At 51.9% G+C, this 26,178-nt stretch overlaps 1 protein-coding gene across 4 annotated transcripts in view; it reads right to left on the bottom strand.

Annotated features, from left to right (window-relative positions):
• Window positions 1-26,178, bottom strand: part of MED27 (mediator complex subunit 27) — a 194,128-nt gene that overhangs the window by 13,220 nt on the left and 154,730 nt on the right. Inside the window, exons 5-7 of one of the 4 annotated variants that reach the window (XR_005527932.1) lie at window positions 16,945-17,052; window positions 15,864-16,286; window positions 15,468-15,642 (exon numbers count right to left, since the gene is read on the bottom strand). Coding sequence is in view for 3 of the 4 variants with exons in the window: in XM_039229595.1 (XP_039085526.1) it covers window positions 16,002-16,286; window positions 16,945-17,052 (393 nt within the window). In the remaining variant the exon portion in view is untranslated. Of the gene's footprint in view, window positions 1-7,382; window positions 7,425-14,842; window positions 16,287-16,944; window positions 17,053-26,178 lie in introns of those variants that run through there. The other 3 variants (XM_039229596.1, XM_039229595.1, XM_039229597.1) reach the window with 3 other exon arrangements.

Raw genomic sequence — 26,178 nt, 5'->3', positions numbered from 1 at the left:
CGGGAACAGGCCTGGGAAGTGCTGGGCGGCGAGGCTTCCCAGAAGCACCTGCTGGACTCAGGCCTGGGGCGCATGCAGCCCCAGGAAGAAACAGGCTGCAGAGCCGAGGCCACTGCGGGACCGCATCCCGGCCCTGGAACCGCGCACGAGCGAGTGTCTGAGCAAGGCCCTCGGGCACTACCACACTCAGCGGTGGTGGAGGGCACCTTGCGGAGGACGGAACCGGGCTACCATGAGGGGAAAATGAATGATCAAATCTGTCCTGTGAAGACTTGCACGTGCCCCTTCCGGGAAAAGGTGGTGATAAACGTCACTCTCGCAGTATGCAGATGGTAATGATCTGTCCCTGCCATTCTCTGCGCCCAGGGCCCCTCAGGCTGGTGCCCCACAATGTCCACTCCCACTGTCCTTCTGCTTATCCGACCCGCTCAACACAGCCCGGCTGTCAGCCTAGGGAGGGCCGCCCTTCGGGATGACCCTGGAACTGTCCGCCACCTCTCCCTCCCTGAAGTGCTTCGGTGGCCCGGTAGCTGGCTCCCGCACCGCCCCTGGTCTGGGGTCCGCCCACTGGTCCTTGCACCGGGGAGAGTGGCTCCCTCCTGTTACCTTTCTGGGAGCGCCAGGTCACACGAGGCAGCAATGGGATGCACAGAAACACGGCCCCAAATGCTGCCATATCTGGTTTATGAAACCTAAGTTCTCTTCCTTGAGAAAAGTCAATCAGCATTTATGAGAAAAGGGCAAGGTCAGAGTGAGTGACGGCAACTGGAGAAGGCAGAGGTCCCTTCCACTTTGTGGAGGCTGCAGGATCCTTCTAAAGCTTGGGGGCCTCTGCCAACGGCCTCACCTAAGCAGAGCACCGAGCGAGGGAAAGGCTGGCTATGTGGTGCCAGGGCTTTGAACTCTGGCCACGGCCACAGCCACAGCCACTTCCAGATCCTTGTGGCACTTCCGGAGGGCTTTGTGAAAGGAACGAAAGGGAAGAAAATCTGGGTATTAGAGAGAACGAGGCTACAAATAACTGCACGACTATTCATTGAGCCTCTCTGGTGATGTGCGATGTCACAGCAGGCACACACAACCAAGCAACATGTGCCACACAGCCTCATTCAAAAGAAGTAGTCCTGTCCCCTGGGAACGATCTTTTTTTGGGACGGCTCCCTTTCCTGGGACTGGGGATTAGCGACACGCTGGGCTGATCGCATATGACCTGGGTAGGCACTCAACTTACGGCAGGTGTCCAACACGTCCACTGAAGGCCTACAATGACCCAGTCCTCGTACTGAGAAGCACTGGGTGGGGATGGCCACTCGGGAGACATGCCCCGACAAAATCTGCCTGTCGAGGCCGGTCTCAGTCTCAAGGCGTGAACGAGTGAGTGAACACGAGAACGAGCGAATGTGGGAGGGACGAAGCGCGGCAGCCTGGCCTGAGCGGTGCCGGCCACCGGACGGCCCGCCTGCCCTGAGGTCCTGCGCCAGCACAGCTCAGGGAGGGCCACTCTTCCCTCTGAAGCACCGGGGACGGTGACCGTGGAACTCCGTGCTGGACGTCCGCGGGCTACTTCTGTGTTTTTCTCCGAGTAGAAACATCGCGAAAGCTGCGCCGGTGCCTGTGCTACTGTCCCTCACATCCCCACCCACCCATCTCGGCTGCTCCCCCTCCCCCAGCCTCCCCGCCAGGACTTCAACGCAGCGAGTAGCCGCAGATTTGCTCGCACTCTTCCTAAGTTCCTGGATGAAAACACACACGGTTTTGAAAATGAGGAGGTTAAAGATCAAAACGGTGGCTGCCCCTGCAGAGTTTAAATGTCAGGAAAATACGCACACGTCTGAAACCCCTCCTGCCTCTTTGTGCTTCTGCCCTTTCAGGCGGCCCCCTATTTCTGAGTCCCATTCTCTGAGTCTGCTCTGCTGGAGACGTGGCGGCTATAAAAAGCGTCTTCGCCCTAGGACGGAGTGTGCAGAGCCTCCGGGGCCCCGCGCCAATGACGGGAGCCTGTCGGCAGCCGCGGCCCACAGCACGCCGTCCCCGGCCCTCCGCCGCCTCCCCGCGCCCGGGGAAGGGGTCTAATGAGCAAGAGGGCAAGGGCCTGCTGACAGTCCCCGCTGCAGACAAAAGGCAGAGGCCGCAGTTAGTTTCACGTGGCGGGATCTGCGACAGGACCTCGTGTGCCCGTCTTGAGCCAGGGGAGCCCTGCGCGCACGGCCTGAGGAGTGTGTGCTTCCACCCTCTTCGCTCCTGACATTATCTTTCGGGAATGAAGAGGCAAGTGTGAGCTCTGTGAGGCAGCCCCCCTCCCACCCTCCTGCTTTGTCACATGTAGGGCCAAGGCCTGGGGGGGGACCCACCTTCCCAGCAGGCCTCTCCCGCTGCGGCCGCGGCCGCTTGCAGGCAGGGAAGTACACAGCCCACAGTAACTGCGCGCACACGGCCGCGGCACCTGTCACTGCCGTGAGGACATCTGGGAGCTGTTTTCTGCCTGAGACAGGGCCTCTTACTGATGCCCGAGGACCCTCCTCGACCGTGTCACTGTTGTCTGAAAATGCACTCTGCTCCTGACTCAGGCCTGGCCTTTCTGGGCGGCGTGGACAGGTGGCCCTCCCCTGCCTGGGCCGCCGGCACGGGTGCGGTCAGCTTCTTTCTGGGGACCGCTACCTGTAACATCCATCAGGACACCTGAGATTTAGGCGGGTGGGCAAGATGCAAATAGGATTCTGAGAAAAAGCGGAGACTGAAAAAGCCGAGTTTAGACACACCGCCGCCTAAATCTTCTCTCCTGGCGTTCTGAGTCTGAAGTGCCGAACACCATCCCGTAAATTGCACCAGGTCCTCAGAACCTGCAACGAAGTGGTCCCAGCTTGGCTTTACCATGTGGTCTGTCCTCTGTCCACCCACGCGGCCCGAGGCTCGCGCAGGAAAACAAGCACTGTACCGGCCTGCACCTTTGTGAGGCCACACGGTGGGCCCTCCATCCTCCCCACCAGCATCTTCCACGAACATGTGACTTTTTAAACAAAACCTCAAACCTTTCCATGGGATGATTAGTTGAAAGCTTCGCTCATAAAAGATTAAGCTTAATTCTATACTGTGTTATTTTCCAGTGTCTTCCTTACGTGGACGGCAAATAGACAACCTTTTAGTCGGGAAGATAGAGGACTCTTTAAGCCACGACCTCTTACCTGCCCCTGGGACAGGAAAAGGACTCTTCACTACCTGGAATTGGAGAGAAACACCTCCGATCCCCAAATTATGGCTCATTAATTGAGTGCAGGTCGGTATCAGCGGTCAAGTGCATTTAGATAAAGATAGCTGAAGGCAAGGGTGACACAGCAAGCTCAGACAGGGCTCTGCTCACACACACGGTGCCGTTCAGCTGAGCTAAACCCCAGCCCTACAGATGCATCCACTTTCCCTGCTTCAGACACACTCCATCAACTACGAGGTAGGAACCGGCGGGGTCCCCTATCTCTCCGGCTGGACTAATACCAAACTTTCACACTGCTCCAGTGTGCTTGTGTAGTTTTAGACAAATACAAAGAATGCGTGGCAGATTATTTTTAGGGAATAAAAATATAGCACTGTCTATCCACATCTGTGCTTCACCAAATCTGTGTTTCACACATTCTACAACTTCCTAATAAACTTTCTGCTTGCATTCAAAAATACTTAATGCCACACAGAACGTTAAAATACATAACATGTGCAAAGGCGAGCATGTGCAAGCCCTTCATGTGGGGCATGTGAATGGAAATTGGACCACTGTCAAAAGACCAGGTTGCAGTCTACACGCTCATGGCTCCCTGAAGCCGCTGCCTGGCTTTGCGGAGCCCGGGGAACGTAACTCATCACAGCACCACAGAGGACACCAAGATAAAGCAGGTTAAAGAAACAAACCCGCTTTAACGCTCCTCACTATTAGAGCGACACACAACGCGGGACAGTGACCGCTGCTCTTTCTCTCTAGAATGCTTTTCCACAGCTGCTGGGGGAACGTGACGAACGCAGTTGGCACGGATAAAGTTAGCACTTAAGGCTGAGACCTTATGCACGCGGAACAAGTACGTGCCTCGGGCATGGCCACTTTGACAAGGACGCTGAGTGTCACGTGCCGCTGCCGCACTAAGCCTGCCTGTGACCACACGCCTGTGACCACACACATTTTCCTGCAGGCTCCGGGCCGAGGGTCAGCGGCTCGCTTCTCCATTATCCTTCTAGGCTAGCTTGGCTGGGTAAAGGAGTATTGGAGGAGTCAAGACCATGATTTTCTTTTTAAAATAAACTTAATTTTGGACTAGAGAAGTTATAAAGATGGTACACACATCTCCCATGTACCCCTCGCCCAGTTTCCCCTGTTAACATCCTTCATGACCAGGTAACTTTAGCGCAACTAAGAAGCCAGCATTGGTTACTTACTATTGAGTCAACTCATTTTCGCATTAATAGCCTCTTTCTGTTTCAGGATCCAACCCAAGACAGCATGTTGTATTTGACTGTGTTAAGATCGTGAAACTTTAGAGGTGCCTGGGGGGCTCAGTCGGTTAAGCGTCCGACTTTGGCTCAGGTCATGATCTCATGGTTCATGAGTTCGAGCCCCGCGGTGGGCTCTGTGCTGACAGCTCGGAGTCTGGAGCCGGCTTCAGATTCTGTGCCTCCCTCTCTCCCTGCCTTTCCCCTGCTCGTACTCTGTCTTTCTTTTCTCTCTCAAAAAAAATTAAACACTTAAAAAAAAAAAAAAAGACTGAAACGTTAAAGCGTTTACAGCCTCCCTAAAGGTGTGGTGTCGCTCCTCAGGCCCCTCTCCTGCCCCAGGCACCAGTCCTGTCTTAGCCTTTCATGGACAAGGGTCCAGGGAACAATGTGAAGTGATGTATTAAACACCATTAGAGGGCTGGTCCTTATGCTGCTTTGATACAAAAGCCTTAAGCTCACTGCTCAATGGGAACAGGGATTCCTCTTGGGCTGATGAAAAGGCTTTGGAACTAGATAGAGAGAGAGTTCCACAGCACCACAAAGGTTCTACAAGTTACAGAACTGCGTTAATTTTATGTCATGTGAATTTCACCTCTATTACAAAAACCCCCCAAACTCTATGCTCTCTCTCTAAGCTACCTGGCATCCCCTTGGATGCAGCTGTGACTCCAGTGGAAATGAGGTGGGCTCAGCTTTCAAACTCACGTCCCTCCTCTGCACCAATCCCTTCAGTGGACTCGAGAATGAAATCCAAATTCTGCAGCAGGGCCTAGAGGCACCCGCCGAGCCCGGGCTCCGCCTCCCTGCCCCGCTGCGGTCGATCACACAGGCCTCCGACGGTCCTTAGAACGTGCTCCTCAACACTGGGGCCGGGCTGCCTCCTCCACGTCCTGCGAGGGTCTCCCCATGGCTCTCCCATGACTGGCACTTCCCACGAGGTGCCTGTCCTAGTTAGGTTTTGCCCCATAAAGGCCTCCTGGGATGGGACTGCCCCGAGAGAGGCCCCTCGTTCACAACCTGGAGTCGTCATCTTCCTCGTCCGTCTCGTTTTCCCTTGTGTTCCCGGCACCTCGCGTGGGGCCTGGCACATGCCAAACGGGCTCCCTGAGTAACTTACTGAGCTGGACGAGGCAACGAAGGAAATTCCAACCAAGTCCATTGTGTGCACTGCTGGATTAAAGTAGAGACGGGGGGCGGCTGAGGGCAGGGGAAAGTAGCTGGTGCCCCGCGGGGGAACCGGCTAGGGTGCCGTGGGGGGTGCAGGGAACCCTCATAAGCCCCAGGTGCTGAGCTGCTCGGGGGAAGGGCCCCTTCTGCCATCAGAAGCTGGGAAAGGATTTTCTGTAGCCACATTTCCCTAACAGCATTTCATGGGGAAGCCTGACATTGGAAAAAGAAGCTACCAGAATGTTACGTGGGGGTGGGGGTGGGGGTAGGGTGCAGATGGGGCCAGCCTGCCTCTCTCAGCCCGTGCGAGGCACCTGGATAGACCTCAGGGCTCTGAGGAATGGAGCTTAAAACTTAGGTTAGCTTGGCACTCAAAAGCCTGTGTTTTGTCTTGTTTTGTTTTAAGGTATGATTTCTATATAGCAAAACTCACCCTTTGAAGGTGTGAGATAATAGGAAAAAATATACATTTATGCAGTTTTTTTTTTTAAATCTTCGCCCCTGGTTCCTGGCACAGAGGTCCTGAAAGCCTAAGTGATACAGTGCTAGGGTCACCTCTTGTTCTAACGAGGGGACCTTGGGTGGGCACCTGCATGGGGACTGGTCACCAGCAAGACCAAGCCATGATTAAAGTAATTAGAGGCTTAGAATTTTCCATCCCGCCCGCCATCCTCCAGAGACAAGGGAGTGGGGCTGGAAGTGGAGTTAATGACTGGCTAGCCTGTGTGAGGGGCCTCTGTGAACCCCCAGCAGCACAGGGGCGCCCGGCTGGCTCAGCTGGTGGGGCCCGTGACTCTTGATCTCAGAGTTGTGAGTTCGAGCCCCACGCTGGCTACAGGGATTACTTAGAAACAAAATCTTAAAATCCCGGTAGTACAGGGTTCAGGGCGCTTCCAGACTGGCCAACATGACCCCAGAAGGGGGATGTGCCTCAGCTCCACGGGGACAGAAGCTTCTGTGCTCGAGACCCTCCCAGGCCTTGCCCTGTGTATCTCTTCGTCTGGCTGGTCACCTGGATCTCATGCCCTTTCATAACCTGGCAGAAGTAAGCAAGCACTGCTTACTCCCTGCTGCTCTGGAGAATTAAGAGAGCGTGGAGACGGGGGCTCGGGAACCTGCGATCTACGGCGGGTGGCGCAGGAGCACAGGTGAGAGCCCGAACTTGTCAGTCTCTATCCCTGGTACACGGTGTCAGGCTGAGTTCAACTGTAGGACACCCAGCTGGGGTCCGGGTCGGGCCTGTTACTGCGGGGCAACCCCCCACACATTTGGCGGCCAGGAGAGGCACGTCTGTGCGTAGTGAAGGCGACTCACTGGAGACACACACAGGAGGGAAGGACTGCGGTTTCCCCGGGGGAGGAAGGGAAACACTGGTCTTCCTCTAGGGTGGGTGCACGGCCCCAGGAGTTTGGAAACATACTAGTGTGCGAAAGCCACCACAATTAAGATCCGGAAGGTGTCCATCACCCTAACACGTGTCCGCGTGGCCCTTTGGGGACAATCTTCTGCCGTTACTCCTACCGCCTCCCCCTGGAAGCCACTGGTCTGATTTCTGTCCCTAAGGTTTTCTCTTTTCCAGAATGTCATATACGTGGAATCATATCGTGAGAAACCTTTGTGTTTGGCTTTTCTTCATTTACAAAAACCCAACAAACCCTCTAACTTAAGAGCAACGTTTATACGTTAAAGCATTCACATTTCCCTTACTGCCTCATCAGTGAGAAGCAAAAAATAGAGCTTACCTTCTGGAAGACTTGATAGTTGGATTTGGACCATATATCAAGCTGGGGGGAAAGAGAGAAAAGCATCATCAGCATCGAGTTTAGAATTCTGGACTTCAAGAGATGACACCGTAGCTCCAGCTACACCTGTCAGCCTGAGATACTAAACGTCATTACGGAATAACAGAACCATGGCCTTGCACGTGCATCTCAAACGTCCTGCTTGGATTTCTTCTTTCTCAGCCTGTCAGTGATTTAAGGAAGCTCACGGAGGGGACACAGACAAGTCTGCTGGAGTCACTGGCTGTATCCAAGGCCACGTGAGCTGAGCCCCTGGCTCACTCTTCTAACCTGGACTCCTACCATGGTTCTCTTGAATGCCAATGATCATTCGATCGATCCTGCCTCAGGGCCTTTACACCTGCTGTGCCCTCTGCCTGAAATCCTCACATCGCTCCTCCTAGCTTTCTGTAGTTCAAATGTCACCTTATTAGAGAGTCATAGTTCAGTTGCCGTGTCTAAGATATTATTTCCATACCTGTTGTCTTGATTCTCTTTACCTTTTCAAAAAATTTCAAATTTTCTTTGTGTTTAAAATCGTCTGGATCTTTTTTTTAAAGTTTATTTATTTTGAGAGAGAAAGCAGGGAAGGAGCAGAGAGAGAGAGAGAGAGAGAGAGACAGAATCCCAAGCATCTTTCTTTTTAAGTTTACTTATTTTGAGAGAGAAAGCAGGGGAGGAGGAGGAGGACAGAGAGAGAGAGAGGAAGACAGAATCCCAAGCATCTCTGCGGTGACAGCACAGAGCCCAATGTGGGGCTCAAGCCAATGAACTGTGAGGTCATGGCTTGAGCTGAAATCAAGAGTTGGATGCTCAACCGACTGAGCCGCCCAGGCGCCCCCAGTCAGGAACTTTCTTTTGCTTACGCTGCCCTGGTGTGGGAGCTGGCATGTGAGACATTGGCAGGTCTCTGCCGCGGGCAGGAGAGCCAGCGGCTTGCAGGTGCCGAGCGCCTGTCCCGTGGCAGGCACCACACTGGGCCCTGCACGCACACTTGCCCGTAACCCCGGGAACAACCAGTGTGGTCATGCCCACTAGCAACCTCACTTTCCAGAAGCGGAAACGACGGCCCGGAGCCACCTGCTTGCCCAGGGTAATCTCGAGGGGCTTCTTAGGGACGATCTCCCCTGGGGTGCTCAGACTTGGCTGGAGCAGAAGCTGCTGGTTTTGTTTGTTTATTTGTTTGTTTTTAATGTACAGATTCTTGGTCCCTCCCCTGGAGGGTGTGAATTGGTAGTTTTCAGTGGGCCCGGGGACCTGTCCATCTGTCTGTTTCAGCTCTGCTCCCCAAACGGTGACATAAGTGTGGCTGGTCGGGCCAGGGACCGTGATCCGGCGCACCCCTTCTCCACAGTGAGGAGGCGGGAGACCCCAGCCAGGGCTCCGAGTCACCAGGCCACCCTCCTCCGGCTCCACCTGGTCTGGCACAGGGCACTTCACTGAGTTTATTCTAATGAAAAGGACTTTTGTTTAATAGTTTTATCATACATCAAGTCAATCCATTCTCATTGTTTCATGAGTTTAGAACAAATGAAGTATGGCAAAAATACAATGACCCCTAATACAGGGCTGGGCCATACAGCTCAAGGACAGCGCAGATTAAAAGACGGGCTGTCAGTATGTCCCCCGGAGGCTAAAAAGTCAACTCTAATATATGAGTTCAAGAGCTGAACAAATTGAAGCCGCTGGTCAATAGGCCTCTTGGAACCTGCCTCTGGGGTTGGCCAGTGGTCAAGGTGGAAGCCTGAGAGAGGACTGTCTGGCCTATCGGTTGTGTTAGTGATTCTGGAGCCCCCGGGGAACAAGAGAGGCAATCAGGTGGGAAGAGTCCCCTACGAAGACGGGGAGTCGGGTGTCGCGCTGGGCGGGGCCACCTCAGTGCTCTCTTTTTGTTCTGAGGAAAACACCAAAACCTGCTTTTCTGAAAACGGTCCTTGGGGATCAAAAGGTGCTCTGCGAGCAGGCACGCATTCAGTTCTCTCTGGCTTCTTCCTGCTCGGAACTGGCTTCGTGTAAACTTCACGTGTCCCCGTGGGGCACCTGCTGGAGACGGCAGGCCTCGCGGATCCAAGCCCAGGAAAGGGATGGGAAGAACTCCGCCTGAACCTTCACTCGAACCGGCCCTCCCCTCCCTGTTCCCGCCCTTTCTGCCAACTTCTCCTTCCTGGTTTCCACAGAAGCCCCTACCTGACCTGCTCCTTCTACTCTGGCTCATCTGCTCTCCAGAAAAGGGGGTGTCAATGTTCAGTCACTGTCCCCTGTCCATCTGCTCCACTTAAACCACTTGATTTATATTTAAAAAAATCTTTAGGCATTAGAATTTTAATTCGGCAGGTTAGCAGCTTGCCGGGGGGGAAGCAAACTCTGAAGGGAGCCTCAGGAGAAACCTGTGGAATGAATTCCTCACTGTCACTTCTTCAATTCTGTTCAAGAAAGCTGCCGGCCGGCCGGTCGTACTTCGGGGAAGTGGGGTTCCGGCTGGGTTCTCAGGGCCGCAGTGCAGCCCGGGGCTTTAAAATGCTGCACTTAAAGATTATTCAGAGAGGGCAGAATGAATACGAATGATTTTTTTGTATCTCTTAGTTCTACCAAATCACTGCCAAGACGACAGAGAGGCCTGAGACTCTAAATCCACATTTTAGGGAGAGGAGCACCAGTGTCTTCACCTGGAGCAGGTACCGGCCTCCTTCCACGGGAAGCCCCCAGATGCTTCTCCCGAGGCTGTTCATGGTTTATCCCTCCTGCCTGCCTGCTTCCGTCAGACATAGGCAGGCCGCCACACAAACAGAGGGCCACGGAAAAAGAGAAAAGGAAGAAGCTGCATCTAGACTGGAGAGGTCCAGTTTTTATTTAAAAGAGAAAATTATTAAAAAAAACAAAAAACAAAAAACAAAAAACCCAACCTCTTCAGGAGCTGCAGAATGTTTTAATGGAGAAATCATCTAGGGAGAAATACGCGCAAGTTTAATTAAGCGATGGACTCTCCAGCCTAATTGTGGCTTCTCAGAACACACCGTGCTCATTCAAAGTGAGTGTGCTGCTCTTTTCGAAAGGCGGTTTAAATATATTCAGGACCCTAGGGAATAGCTCCAACCATCTGGGACCGAAGGATGTCAGACAATACAGCCTATGTACCAGGTGCACACAGTAAGAAAGGGGTCCGAGGACAATGGGGTCCCCTATTGCTGCGAAGGCACAGCAGGCAGATTTTCTGCTAGATTTATGCCAAAGAAAGCTATTTAAGTGAGTGTTCTGGAGTCCGTGCCCTGCCTTTCCTCAGGGCCAGGAAGATTTCAGAAATTCATTTCAGAGAACCAGGACGGATCCAAGTGAATATTTATTAGCTTCAGCTTAGTTGCTGCAAAGGCGGGTATGGCTACCAATTTTTTTACCGGCTGTGATATTCAAGGAGGAGCATTCTGGAGGCTGTAAATTTTCAGCCTGATGAACGGCAAATTACTCTGAACTACAACGACAAGGAAAGAAAGTAAAGCACCCCTCGGTATTCTGGGCAAGCATTAGAAAGATCTTAAAATGGAAAAGCCAACCTTACGGTAATTGGTGGCTGAATCTGCAGTCCCAGGAGCAGCCTCTGGGGGTCGCAGTGAGTAGTTGAGGGGCAGGAGTGTGCTCTATTCTCGGGCAAAATGGAAACAAACCTCACTGACGACCAACTGCTCCAGCACAGACACGTCTGCTCTCAGGTTCAACATCAAGACGTCAAAGGGCCACGCAACTAATACGAATGGTGACAATCAGCTGACTTACCGAAGGGAAAACTCAGAACGCCCAACATCAGAAGGCGTGGGCACGGCAGCTGTGACGCTGACCCCCGCCATCGGCATCTCTACACACCCGGTGAGGGCAGACGCCCTTCGCCGAGGGCTATGCATCTGGTCCGCATAATACCTGCCTGCGTTAGCTTTCTGAGGCTTCCAGAGATCCGGATGAGGATGATAAACCCATTCCCAACTCATAGAGGAGGAAACCGAGGCTCAGAGAAGTTCAGTAACCTGTGTGACATCACACATGAGTATGTGGTACAAAATTCTCTACCAGGAGGACTGCCTTTTGGCTAGAATCCAGGAGTGCCGAATGGCAGTACCCCTGAGCTGTCGCGGCTGTTGCGGAGGGTGGGTGGGGGGACACTCTTGCCAAGTTCAGTAAGACAAATCTGCTATGAGGTCTGCTCAGGTGACAGTTATCGCCACTGAAATTCACTTAGCAGCAATCGAAAACTTCTGGCAGCTTATCGGGAAGTTACCCATTCTGCGTTTCAAAAAACAGTACAAGGTACTATAAATGATCTAAAATTGACAATTCCAAACAAAACGTATAAGCCTCATGAGGGTCTTCCAACTTTTACAGCTTTTATTTATTAGCAGCTTCACCCTGCAAGGTCAACAGGGATGCGCCGGTAGGGGGTGGAGGGCCATAAACCAGCCACGGCCCTCCCTTTCCCCACGGCCGCCCGGGTTTTCCAAACCAGCAGCCTCTACGTGGTCGCCTTCTCAATGCGCCCATTCTCCCTGCAGAAAACAAAGGCGGACGAGTCTTCCCAGAGAGAGTGGGGGTACAGGTCTGCTGTTCTTCAACTTTTCACTTCCCATCAGGACAGACGTGTGTGACCCACAACTGCAGAAACCACAATTCCGGGGCACCCTCTGCATGTGAATTCCACCGGATCCCCTTCCCTGGCTTCCCCCCTTCCCCCATAAGTAACAAGAGGCCGTTTTTCTGAAGGTCGTCTGAACAATTTCAAAGGCGATAACAAATCAAAATGTTCCCTGCATCTAATATCAAACGGGGCTGATGCCAACACTTATTAGAGAAATCAGATTCCAGCTTCCCCAGCCCCCTCGACCCACACACACACACACATCCCACTTTGAAGTGGGAAGAATGCGGGGATCAGAAATTACCCTGGAGACAGCTCTGGCTGTCTTTGAAGGTTCCCTTTGATACCACCATTTCTCTTCCTCTCTTTCACTAGGAGGCTAAGAGCTGCCTTTTTTATTGATATGGGGTAATTAATGAAGCTATTGCATTAACATAACCTAAATCCCCTAATAAGATAAATTCAACCGAGACACTTATATTTTTTCAGTTAAGTCTGACGGGTATAAAATCAGGACAATGGCCAGGTATTCAACTTAAAGCTGCCTTTTAACATGCTGAGTCATGGCTCTCTGCTCCTCCTGGCTTACAGTGAAGAGCGGGTTGGTAAGTTTTAAAAGCATTTCTGTATTTTATTAGAGGAATTCGTCGACTGGAGCTTGGTATCAAAAATACGCATCTCAGGCGAAGAGGCAGACTGATTAGGGTAGTGGTGGCTGGTGGTTACTGAAAACTGTAGAGTGATGGCCTTCCAGGGATTCTGATGGGAAGAAACCTTCCAGGTCTGGAAATCGGGGGTGGGGTGGGGAGGCGGTCGTAGCGCTGTGCCGCTACTGTAAGAACAGGGACAATGAAACTTCTTAGGATGAGCCCGGCTGCTTTGGGTCTGGGGGACGCTGACTGGCTGTGGTCGCAGAAGCTCAGGCCCCAGCAAGGCTGTGGCTTTCCAGGCTGCACCCGTGGTGTCGGTGGCTGTGCTCTCCGAGGCGGCAGCACATTACCACGAGGCAAGCGCCTAGGCCCCAGCTCAGCAAACGCAGGCCCACAGGTCTGGAACAGCAGAACTTTGGGCAGCAATCTGTTCCTGAGCACCACACCCCCAGCTGTGAGCGATGGCTCCTTCCAAAGGTTGCCTTTTGTCTGGGGTGTGCTAGACATTTCAGCATGTTGATTACACAACTGCTTACGTGCATATAAATATATATAAACTCACATATAGCAGCATCAGCACTCAAAATAGAACGCTAATAATAATGTCTGCATGGTTTTGTAAAGTGCTCTGAAAAACAAGAAGGGGCTAATCAAATTGGCAAGGATTCGATTCTGGGCCGAGCAGTCAGTCACCTGAGAGCGTCCTCTGCCAAATGAGGTTAATGTGTCTTTAAAACCACCAGCGACTCGGTCCTCTCCGTCTTGCTCTTCCCGGTTTCAGGGTCCCTGCTGACCACTGGGGCCAAAGCGCACGGTTGTAAAACTCAGCAGGCGGCCTGGGGTGTTGCATCTGTGATATGAATCACAGCCGATTCAGCCTTCCAGGCACACACTCGTGTTTTCCTGAGGAGCAGAGAACCCACGCTCATATCTCACCAGGAAGACACGTGCCGTGTGCGCGCGTGGTGTGTGCACCTCCTTCATCTTCTAATTTACTTATGACTTCACTCCCTGCTGCGTCTGTGGGTCCTCGTCTCTGAGGTTCGGTTCCCCGCTTCTCCACCCCAGCTGCAGCACGGTCCCATCCCACGCGGTCTTCTCTATCCCTTCCCGCATAGTCCTGGGCTGCTCCAGCTCCCCGCGACCCGAGGCATATCCCTGGGACAGAGTCACAGGACACAGTCCGGCCCCTTGAGGTGCTCCTGGCAGGCGGGGGTCCGGGACCTGCTGCGGTGCGACGGCGGGCAAGTCCCTGTCCCATTCGAGGGCTCAGTCTCCTCGTCTGGCAAAGGCGGCTGATTCAGACAGAGCCTAGGCCTCTACCACAACTGAGGGCCAGGTCTGCGCAGCAAGACACCTGCAAGGTCAACACACGGGATTCGCTTAGTGCTCTTATTAACTGCACTCTAGAAATGTAAACAGAGCCAGGAGGTGCTGATTCTAATCCTGGACAAAGAGTGCTCGGAGTGAGATGGGTGTGTTCCCGTCAAGCCAGCCTGTGCTGCGCTCGGAACACACGCGGGGCCGCACCTGCAAGTCTGCGCTCGTGGAAGAGGCCCCTGGGAACACGGGGACGGGAAGAGAAAGGGGACGGCGGGAGGCCAGTGTGAAGGGCAGAGTATGTTTGTCCGGTTGACAAGGGGGAGAGGGCACCCCAGGCCAAGGGCTCGGGGGTGTAGACGGGTGACAGGCTCGTGGGAGCCACGGCGGCACAGAAGGCTGCTGGGTGAAGCGTGCGCGGAGGACAGCAGGCTAGGTCAGAAAGGAAGGCAGGGGCCACATCGCTCGGCCTTCCTGGGCATCGCCGAGGAGTTGGGATTCTATTCTAGAAGCCAGGGTGTCAGAAGCAGGGTCGGCACAATGCCGGTGTCACACGTACTGAGAGTAAAGGAAGAAACAATGAGTTTGGGGTTCAAAAAAGCGAGGAAAACACAACACACTCTATACTCCTCTGGGGAGACTCATAAGACACTCAGCAAACTCGAGTTTCTAAGAATTTCTACAGCCAAGAAACCTACTGGACCTTCTCTAACCCGTGGTTCTCAGACATTCTGACGGTGGCCTGCTGTGCGTCCAACACCTATTAACAGTCCACTTTCCTGCCTGCTTTGGGTGGGGAGAGGGGGGGGGGCGGCGACAAGGAATCACTCGCCTGGCTGCATACTCTGGGAAGACTGCTCTGGAAGCCAAGTGCAGGACAGGTCGTGGGAGGGACACAAGACTAGATACGAGGCGCGAGGTGGCCAGTACCCTCTCTCCGCTGAGAAACAAGGAGGACCTGGAAGGAGGGGGGCGGACAGGAGGGGCCCAACCTAGGAGAGCTCTAAGTGGGAGAATCGCCAGAATCCGTTAGATCTGGGGCAGGCGAGGACAGCTGGAGCGGCTAGGTGGTGGCGCAATGAACCCCGATGACGAAGAGCGGCGGGAAACCGAGTTTCAGGAGGAAGGCTGAATGTGAGGTGCGCCCGGGGAGGAGGGGTCCCTCCTAGACACAAGGTGGGAGCGATCCTCGGGGGGGGCACGCGGAACCACAGTGTGGGGGTTGGCTGGAAGCTCCTGAGGAGGCGGAACCAGAGAGAAGTCCTAGCGACACACAATCGCAACCATTTTCTAAGCCCCTTGTTTTAGGTGCAGGGTAAGAATGACAATTACTCATTGAGTCCCGACGACGTGGCTAGGCCCTAAGTGCATTATGGGTCTTGTTCAGGACACTTCCGGAATGGGGCGACTGAACAAACACCGTGTGAAAGGGATCATGCAAAGCAGGTAAAACCTCACTCCTCAGAATCTACATGAGACAAGGCTTCCTTCATCTCCTGAGTTTGGACCTCTGATCCCGCGGTCGCTACCACAGCTTCGCTTTCTGTTTCTGGCCTTCTCTCCCAGGGCCCCTGTGAGGTGCTGGACGGCAAGGGCCTTGTTTCACACCAGCTGTGATGGTGGAGTCACGGACCTTGAACAAAGGCAAGAAGAACCACATCTCTCAACAACCTGGGCCTGCGACGCGGGGGCTCCCGGACAAGGGCGCGCGCTACCCCGGGGCTGCTTCTGCGGAGCTGACTGGTTTGGACTGCTCGGCAGCACGGTCGCCAGAGCTCACAAACCGTACACACGATCCCAGATCATACACACACGGACCACGCGGGCCCCGATGACGCACGTCATTCTCTGTACCTGCTCTACGGAGTCAGAAAACAGAAACAAGAAATCTCCCCTCCAGGAATGCGAGATGTTTGAGAACTTGGCAGAGGCCTTGCAGTAAGAGTGGCTCCCCTCCCTGGTAACACCGGTGTGCGGAGTGGAAACGCTGGGTCACTTGTTTAAGACACAAATCGCATCACTTGAGAGGTCACATCTCTTGTGTAACACACCGGTATGTGCTGAGTACCTTCGTTGCCTCTTTCTGAAGAACATTCTATCCTCGTTCCAATGTGGCTGTTGGACGGGGAGAGCTAGCAGTGTAACAAACTTTAGAATTTTTACCGGGATTCGTGAGGGAGAGGGAGAGCTGAGGAGAGCGGGGCAGACAGAGGCCTGGTGCAGGGAGTGGGCAGGGCGCGTCCGGGCGGGCATCTCACGTCGAGCGCTCATTACGCTCTGGCAGCAAACACAAAGGAGGGCTGTCAGCTCCCATTAGCGTCCTCTGATGCTCGAGATAGAGCCACATGGACAGTGTGCAGTCAACAGACATTAGGGGTTCACACGGGTGTACTTTCTATGAAACAAATCACCCGTGGAAGTAACTTCTCTTTTTTTAATTGCCGCGCTCGGTGTGTACTGCTGTGGGTAAGCGGCCCCTTGTTAGTTTCACGGAGAAAGATCAGGAGCGGGCTACGTGTCAAACAGACTCAAATTTTCCTCATGGTTCTAGGAAAAGCAAAATGCCGAAAACACCCAACCCTGGGCTGCTGATGTGCGTGCACGACTAGGCCAAAAGGAAAAAGAAAAGAAAGAAATCCATTTCCTCAGAAGACACATTTAATGAGGCAACTGGGGTCTAAGGTGATAAATTAGAAATTCAACTGAGGGCATGAGGCTTAAAGGAAAAAGCAGAAGCATGATGAAAAATGCAAGGGAGGAGAGAGAGAGAGATGTTTTTCCGTATAACGTTCATCTTCCTACTGATAAACTACGCCTGCTGATCATTCCGGCTATGACTGCTGGTGTTTCATGTCATTCATCTGGGACTTGACTACATTTGCTCTGGGATACAGAAAATAAAGGCAAACAAAACAAAAGACTCCAGAATGCTTACCTTGCCATCTTCCGTGTAGACATTTTCGTTATATCCCTTTACTATTGTTCGATCAATGAAGAGGCTCCGCATGACGACAATCACTTTCAACACCTTTCCCAAGGTCACCTGTCAAAACACGTGTAAGCGGATATGAGAGCTTACACTCGGACATGCAAATGCAGGAAGCTGGGCAAACTACGTGACCGAGAAGGGATCACTTCCCCCTCCTGTTCCCGAGAGAAGCAATGGGAGACATCCTCCAGCGTTCATGAACGAGCCCTGGGCAACAAGGCCCTCCCGCGGCCACTTCAGGATGGATGGGCCCCGATTTATCTATCGACACCGAGTTTATTCAGATATTTGGCTTATAAACCTCAAGATAAGTTCCATATGTTTACTATCTGCCGGATAAAATGAAATCTTTTATTTTGTTGTGTCTTAAGATGATCTTGTTCAAAGGCTGTCCTAGGATTCTGGCGTCCTCGGATTTGGCAAACGCATTTGGCTTCCTATTATTGCGCGGTGCCATGTGCACACATGGATTGTGTAGAGAGTACAACTGGGAGATGAAAGGCAGGCACCCAACGCCTGCCTGGCTGAACGATCTATTTTTAAGAGCTGGTAGTAAGTGGAGAAGCAATACCCAGTAAGTTCTGGAGGGAAATGGAAAGTAGCTCAATTTTACCTCCAAAAAGGGACACGATCCTGGAAATACATTAAGTGCTTTTACTCTCTTAGAAACTAGGCATGTATTATAGATAAAAAAACAAAGCCCACACACCTTAAAAAAAAAAAAAAAAAAAAAGTGCAGTTTCCTAGAACACCAGGGAAAAAGTAACCCGCTGTGCTTGCTCGAACAGGCTCGGCACTAAGAATAGAAGCGGCACCTTCCTCTCTCGCAAGGGCTCACGTAACTCTTCCGAGCCTTTGCTAAGCGTCTTCTGTTCATTTGCTGGATGAGACCCTAGAGGCAGACTGAGAACAGGACGTGACCAAGGCCCACGGTCTGGGTTGTTCGACGAGGCTCCGCTATCACAGGATGGACCCAGAAGAGCCCCCTACTTCGATCCTAAGTCCGCAACCCAACATGCCCTCTGTTTCTGGGGGTGCCACCCTCAACCGTCCCCGTTCTCCGCGGTTTTTGACCAACTGTCCAGAGTAGCAACCCTCCTCTCTCCTTGACTAGTCCTGGGTGGCAGCGAACAGTCCTAGTATCTGGTTCCTTCGATAACTTCTAAGTGCTGAGAGGCTCTCTCTATTTTTTATGCCTAAAATGGTCCAGGATTACAAACAGTGTAAAAAAAAAGATGCCCTTATTTACATTTACATTTGAGAGAATATTAATAAAAACCTCTTGTTTCTGTATAGTACTTTCAACTATTGCTATGCCATGTATCATTTCATGGGCCACTTCTTGTGTCCCTGGAAATCACTATTTAAGGATGTCAATAAGCCACCAAGGTAGGAACAGCGACTAGTCCATGTGCACTCTAGTTGGTGGGGAGGGGGGGAGGAAAGAAAAGAATCAAGTTAATGGTTTTGTAATTATAAGCACTGGAACTAACAGCCTCTCACTGGGCTGCAGTGGAAATCCAACACACCTTCCCTAACAGGGCCACCGTTTTCAACTGCCCTTTCCTAATAAGCAGAGATAACTAAGCAACTAAAAAAAACCAAAGACTAGCTGACTTTAACCAAGAAACTGCATCTGTCACTTCTCAGGTTTCTTAAGATGGAATTCAGAGAAAACACACACTAAAGATACTAGAAGTTTTATATTGAATTTCTTTTTGTTTTTAAAGGTGAATTTTGAGGGGCGCCTGGGTGGCTCAGTTGGTTGAGTGTCTGACTTTGGCCCATGATCCTGTGCTGCATAGGTTCGAGCCCTGCATCGGGCTCTGTGCTGACAGCTCAGAGCCTGGAGCCTGCTTTGGATTCTGTGTCTCCCTCTCTCTCTGCCCCTCCCCTGTTTGTACTCTGTCTCTGTCTCCCAAAAATAAATAAACATTAAAAAAAATTAAGGGGTGCCTGGGTGGCTCCCACTTCAGCTTAGGTCATGATCTCATGGTTTGTGGGTTCGAGCCCTGTATCGGGCTCTGTGCTGACAGCTCAGAGCCTGGAGCCTGTTTCAGATTCTGTGTCTCCCCCTCTCTCTGCCCCTCCCCTGCTCACACTGTCTCTCTCTCTCTCTCAGAAATAAATAAAACATTAAAAAAAATTTTTTTTAATTAGAAGTGAATTTTCATATTTTAAAACAAATACTAGGAAGTTAACTAATAAATAGGTTTATTATAGAAAATCTAAAATTGGAGTAAAAAGGAAGAAAATAATCATTCACAGTCGGCCCTTCTAAACTGTTAACATTTGGGGGGTATTTCCTTTCAATATTTTTACTATCAAAGATCCAGGGATTCCAGAGAAAGAGCAGTCAGACTTGCGGCTGCCAGAGACGGAGGGCGGGACAGAGGATCTGGAAGAAGGTGACCTAAGGGCACAATTGTCCAGTTCCACGATGGGCGGGTCACATTGCCCGTGATGACTTCAGCTCGTGCCGCTACAGGACGTGCAGTAAAAGCTGTTTCCGGAGGAAACCCTACGAGTTCTCGTTATGAGGAGAAATGTCCCCCCCCCCTTCTTCTTAGCGCACCTATGCCAGGCGGTGGATGTCAGCTGAGCCTCCGGTGGTAATTGCTTCACAGCAAACCACCTTGCGTGTACACCGTAAACCTACATGTGGTGGAGATCGATTACTTTGGTTTTTTTTTTTTATTTATTTCTAGGAGAGAGAGAGAGCGTGAGCAGGGGAGGGTCAGAGAGAGAGGGAGACACAGACTCTGAAACAGGCTCCAGGCTCCGAGCTGGCAGTCAGCACAGAGCCCGATGCGGGGCTCGAACCCACGAACCGCGAGATCATGACCTAAGCCAAAGTCGGACGCTTAACCAACTAAGCCACCCAGGCGCCCCGAGATCGATTACTTTGGAATAAACCTGGAGAAAAGAAAGCTCCACTGTCTCTGAATGTTTGACCTGGCTGCAATGGAAACCAGGAATTGCAACTTCAAGTCACATTTTTATTTGAAATCATGACATAAGCATTGTTCCACACGGCTGTGCGGTCTTCAAAAATGGTGGCACGAGCTGTGTGGCGTTCTACTGCGGGGTCTATTTATCATTTCTGTGACCATTCTTCTATTGCTGGACAGGAGTTCCTTCTGTTTTCCCTAACATAAAGAGGCCTACAAAGTGCACTTTTCTTTTTGTTTTTTAAATGTTTATTTTTGAGTGCACGCGAGTGAGAGAGAGATTGAGAGAGCGTGAGCAGCAGAGAGAGAAGAGGACAGAAGATCTGAAGCGGGATCTCCGCTGACAGCCCGATGCGGGGCTTGAACACATGAACTGTGAGGTCCTGAGCTGAGTCAAAGTCGAATGCTTAACCAACTGAGCCACCCAGGTGCCGCTACGAAGTGCATTTTTGTTCACCATCTTTATTGTGTTTGGGATTATTCTCTGAAGATAGATTTGTAGAAGTGTAATTACCAGGGCCAACAGTACAAATATTTTGAGGCTTCTGATACCACCTGCCAACCACGAGGCAGAAAGGTACGAAGCAATGATTTCACTCCTGTCTTGTCAGTAACAGGTGACACCAAATCAAAACAAAACAAAACAAAGTAAAATCCACCCCCTCTTGGAGGGAGCAACTTTGTTAATTTCTTGTTTTTTTTTTTTTTAATGTTTATTTCTGAGAGAGGGAGAGAGAGTGCGAGTGGGGGAAGGGCAGAGAGAGGGGGGTGCAGAGGATCTGAAGCGGCCCCAACAGCAGCGAGCCCAAGGCGGGGCTCAAACTCACACACCACGAGATCGTGATCTTAGCCGAAGTCGGACGCTCAAAGGACTGAGCCGCCCAGGTGCCCTTTAATTTCTTTAACCCATTTATTATGGAAGATTCAACCACTATACAAAAGTAAGTGCAGTAAGAATAAAGAACCTCCACGGAGTGTTCAACAGTTACAGCTCTTGGCGAACCCTGTTTCACCTCCACCCCCACCTACTTTTTCCCTTCCTGCGTTTTTTTGAAACAAGTAACAGCTGTAACACTGTTTCATCTGTGAACGTTTCCTTCTGTGGCTCTAAAAGATAAGGGCGCACAAAACAAAACAAAACGCACAAGATTATGATGCCATCCCCCATCCCGATCAACAAGAATCCCCCAATATTATCAAAACTGAAGCGGTCAGGGTTCAGATTTTCAACAGTCTTGTAGATGTCACTCCGAAAAATGTCTACTTGTACCAGGATCTGAATATGGTCCGCACAGTGTGACTGGCTGACATGTCTCATAAGGCTCGCCTAAACTAAAGCTTTCTGGTTTCTACCCGCCCCCGCCCCCGATCCCCTTTTATTTGTTGAAGAAACTGGGTCATTTTTTTCTATAGAGTTTTCCACAGTCTGGAAATTGCTGATGGCGTCCCCGTGGTGTACTTCACACATTCCTCCTTACTCTGTACTTCCTGCAAGCTGGCGGGGGACAAGATTCAGCCCTGATTTCTTTTGGCTCGACGAGTTCGCAGGCAGTGCTACCATCTAACAGGAGGCAAGCAAGCTCGGGGGTCTCGGTCGGTGATGCTGGCGGCTGCTGACCCATTAAATTCACCAGAGGTTGGAGCTGGCCATGCACTACGGTGATCATTCCATCTTCATGCATTAGCTGGAACACCTTGAGAAAGGAAAACTTCCCCTCGTCTACGATTCGGCGACTCAGTGGTTGAGATTATTACACAGAAGAGGCGGGATAAGTGCTCTGTTCTTTCCTTCTATTTACCAGCGTTTGAAACAGTGCATCGGCTCACTAGTCTCCTCCCCATGTAGGTGGCTCAGTTTTCTATCCAACATTATTATAAACTCACGGATTTAAACATATTTGGTGTATTTGTATCCAATGCAATTACTAGCCTTACAGTCGTGCTGAGGCTCACATTGCGCTGTCTGTAGCCAGTGGGCATCTCCCTAGTTGAGTCCCTTGGACTGACACACTCTGGCCTCTGAGGTGGACTGCTGTTGGTACACGGCATTCCCAGCTGGTCTTGTACAATTAATTCCTGCCCCAGGTCACGAGTCCACGGGAAATGGCATTTCAGGGCCATGATCAGGGCAAGTGAGGCAAATAATTTTGACCGGTTAAAATTTTTGTTTTCCGTTATATGAATGTGAATTAGGTCAATATTCTCCCTTCCACATCTCCCTCAGCGTATGTTCATTCTTCCGGTGAGCGTCCCCACAGCCTGTGGCTCAACTGGGCTGGAGCAGTTTGTGGACACTCCATCCTCTTTCATGTCGGTAAAGCTCTACAAGTTGGCCCATGCTCATTTTTTAGAAAGCCAGAAAGGACCCTGGTGCTCATCTATGTTGAATATGCATAGATTTATGGCTTTCTGAATTTTTAACAGGGACATAAGGAACCTAAGTATGCAGCTCTGAAGCCTGACAAAGACCCGGACGCACTCAGCTCCGCTGATGGAAAGCCTGGCCAGGTTGTCTACCTTCTCTGAAGGTCAGTTTTCTCCGCCGCCCCGCCCGGGAGATGACAGTAGCCCCACCTTGGGGCGACGGTGAGGAGTCAGTGCACTGAGAAAGCTGCCGAATAGGCCCGGCACAGGGTATGTTCCCAGAGGAAGCTGTGGCTACTCGGCCCAAGCCCTTGCCTGGACGTGGCAGAGGCGAGATCACCTGAAGCCAGTTAACATCCAAGCTGGAACCAGAACGGCTGCTGCCTCCAGCTCTGTGAACTTGCCACTGACATTAATTAGCTTCTGCTATCACGGCTGGGGCTAAAGGGAAGCCGCAGAGAACGCGAGACAGTTGGGCTGGGCCCTGGGGTGGGAATGAAAACGCGCCCTGTGATGAGCAGCTGCTGAGTGGAAAGAATCTGTAAGCCTGAGGGGCAGGGAAGTTTAGGGGAAGATATGAATGAAGCTGTCGTGTGGGCTGATCCAGGCAGACCTTGCTGACACTCGAAAGAGGCCAGTTAGCGTGCAGGTCAAGTGCACTGGGCTTCATCCCACATCTGTCACTGGGCAGCGTGGTCGACGGCAAGTCAAACGACTTCTGATGCCAGTTTACTCAGCTGCGAAACCCGGAGGCCCTGGGAGGAAATCAGATGAGCCGGTCCACGTGAAACATGTGGCTGCTGCTGTGGCCACGACGACACGAGACGGCGGGCGGCTTGTTTCTCCTGAGCGCGGCGCGGTGCGAGGGCCACAGGAGCTGATGAGCGTCCCCTCATGTGCTCCCCAGTCCTCACAGCACTCCACGAGGATTCAGGTTCTCACCTATGCAGGCTGCTCTAGTTTGGGATGTAACTGGATGCACCGAGCTGTAATGACCTTGGAGCTCTGGTCGACTGATCTGGCAATGCATCATATACCGGCCAACGGGCGGTCACAGGCCAAACAGCCAGTGACAGCGGCTACAGGCTGGTTCCTGGCAACGGCCTGGGATTCCACAAATAAAGCTAATGCCATCTGGTAATGAAGCGGGCTTGCTGTTACCAAGGTAACACCTCTTCTGTACTGAGCAGCACATTTCCGGAGAGCTTACTCACTACTCCCGTGTCTGTCCCCATGAATGTTCAAATGGCAAGTTGCGAAGAGTCCGAGGAGGCCAGCGGGCCTCCCAGCCACTCACAGCGCTTCCAAGGAGGTGCCTTCAGGTGGGCAGCCACGGCCCTGTCCCTTGTCAGGCTAGCTGTGCTCCGGGCAGCGGGGGCCCCATCGATGGCCCTCTCTAGCGGGACTCACAGCCGTCACCTACTAAGACGTGTCCCAGGAAGAGAATTTCTAGTTCACGACGGCGAGCCCAGTCACAGAAGTGGGAGGAAAGTTGAGGAATAGCAGCAAACTATTTGGTTCCACTCAGGCACCAACTGCTGCCGACCACAAGCTTAACAAGTCTGGTAGTTGAGATGTTCTCTACACTGGCAGACCACGTGAGCTTACAAGGTGAGAGAAACTGATCACTTAAAAGCTTACTCCCCTGGGGCTTATGCAGAGGGAAAGGCACTTTGAACCTGAGCAGTGTCTGTTTCCGGGATACAGGGGAGGTGGGCGTGTCTAGGATGCAGGGAAGGTGAGTGGACCAAGAGCTCACCTGCATGAGGAACCCAGGACCAGATCCCCGAGCAAGCATAAAGCATGTGTGTGGGAGGTGAAGGGGGTGGCATGACCTCTGTCATTCAGACAAAGGCTACATGGGTGAGCGGGGGGGCAGGGGGGAAGGAAAGAAGCCAACCATATAGTCATCAACAAATGTTACTTTCCAAGTATAACCAAGGTAAAAGTCAAATATGTGGGTCTCCTTAAGGGGTCTTCTGTACTTTAAGTGAAGCTCGTGAAAGTGTGGTTGGAAGGGTGAGGAGAGGGAGGGAGGGCGAGCCACAGAGACATCTCTACACAGGCTCAGAAGTGATTTTCCTTCAGTACGAATTTTCCTCTTTGTACTAATTCCCAAGAAAGAAGAGGATGAAGTGAATGGTTTCAGTGAGCATTTACTGAAAACCTAAATGTCCTGGGCGAGGACACAGAGTCAATCATGTAATCTTGGAGCTGGAAAGGATTTTAAAAAATCATTTTTCCCAACTCCCCATTTTTTTTTTTTATAAGTAGGCTTCATGCCCATCGCTGAGCCCAACGCAGGCCTTGAACTCACGACCCTGAGATCAAGACCTGAGCTGAGATCAAGAGTCGGATGCCTAACTGACTGAGCCACACGGGTGCCCCTCAACTCCCCCATTTCTAAGGGGGGAGTGTCGAATATGGCTCCTGCCTTCAAGGAGGTGACAGAACCGACACGAGCCTGAATTAACTGCAGGGTGCGTAAGCGCTATACCGCGTGGGGCTCACGGTGTAGGAAGAATTTCGGGGAGGGGGGGTGCTCCACCACTTAGCTGTCTGGCACAATCAGAAAGTGCCTGGTTTGGCACCTGTCCAATTTAGCACACGTTTGGAGTTGGCTGTATAGGCGAGCAATCCCCAAATGGTATTTCATGGAACATTCCTCCATAAGATGTTCTTACACGTGGTCTGGGAAAACCATCCAGCGCCAGCCTCTTTTCCCTGTCTCCTGCAGGCCCTCCCCCACAGACTGCAGCCTTACCTCTTGACTCTAGAACAGGGACAGGGACGTGCCCGCGAGGCCACAGCTCTCTCCCCTAAGAACGCTGGGCTGCAGCCCGGCCAGGTGTCTTATCGTCATTCTTAATAGAAGGAAGCTGCAGTTTCGAAAGACCTGGGTCCAAGTTCACTGCTTTTCTGTGTAGGGCCAGAAGCGTGCCTCTTGCTGTTTCCCCTTCCCATGTCTAGCCCATGACCACACACCGGTCTCTCTAAATCACAAGAAATGGCGACCTCAGAGCCTTGCTTCACCTAATCCTCCAGCCACCTGGTCGTCTACCCTGGGACTCTGGTAAGTGGCCCAAAACCTTGCTTCAGAAGGCTCCTGGTTTCCCTCACAAAGGCTTAATACCCACACTCTGGACCCCACCTATAAGACCCTATTAAAGCACTTGTTTCCTCTAAATTTAGTGGTTTTTAAGCAAAACTGAGCGCTCTGACTTCTGCATAGCTGCCAGGTATGTGTGGCCCCGACACTCACGCCGGGTGAAGTGCTCTCCCAATAGCAGACTTCGAGAAGCCGTGGCAGCAAGGGGGGCTGGAAACTAAGAGGAACAGAGGGAAAGTGGCTGTTGCTTCCTTCTAGGAAAATGCTAAGACTGGATATAGCTAAGAGGAAGTGGAGACAGACCAGCCCGGAAAGGCTGAGACTTGGGCAAAGCTGAGGTGCAGGAGAAAAGCCATCTGACAGCGGCCTGGAGGAGGGGGCCCAGCACTGCAATGAGCTGGACAGTCACCGAATCGTAGAAAGAGAATGGGCTTTGCGACTTGGAAACTGAGGGGTCGGAGTACGGGTCGTCAGAGATAAGATGGATGCTGAGCCATGCTGAAGGTCACTCATTTCGCTCAACGGGATGGATCAACTATACCGCCGATGATCAAGGCAACGCAATGAAATGCAATAGAAGAAAGGAAAAGCGAACGTGGAAAGTAACCCCCAGGTACGGCCCGCACTTGAAACAGAGTCCTCAAAGCCCTGAGCTGGGAGTTCCACTCTCACTTTTGGCAAAGTCTCAGGAAAAATGAGGCAGATAAGCAGACTTCAGATTCTATCTACCAGCAAGTCAGAAAATCGACTTGCCAG

Source organism: Hyaena hyaena, unplaced genomic scaffold (assembly GCF_003009895.1).
Source record: "Hyaena hyaena isolate Hyena2069 unplaced genomic scaffold, ASM300989v1 scaffold_38, whole genome shotgun sequence".
Lineage (NCBI taxonomy): Eukaryota > Metazoa > Chordata > Mammalia > Carnivora > Hyaenidae > Hyaena > Hyaena hyaena.
The sequence above is the reverse complement of the archived record's forward strand: the minus strand, read 5'-3'. Positions and strand labels throughout refer to the sequence as shown.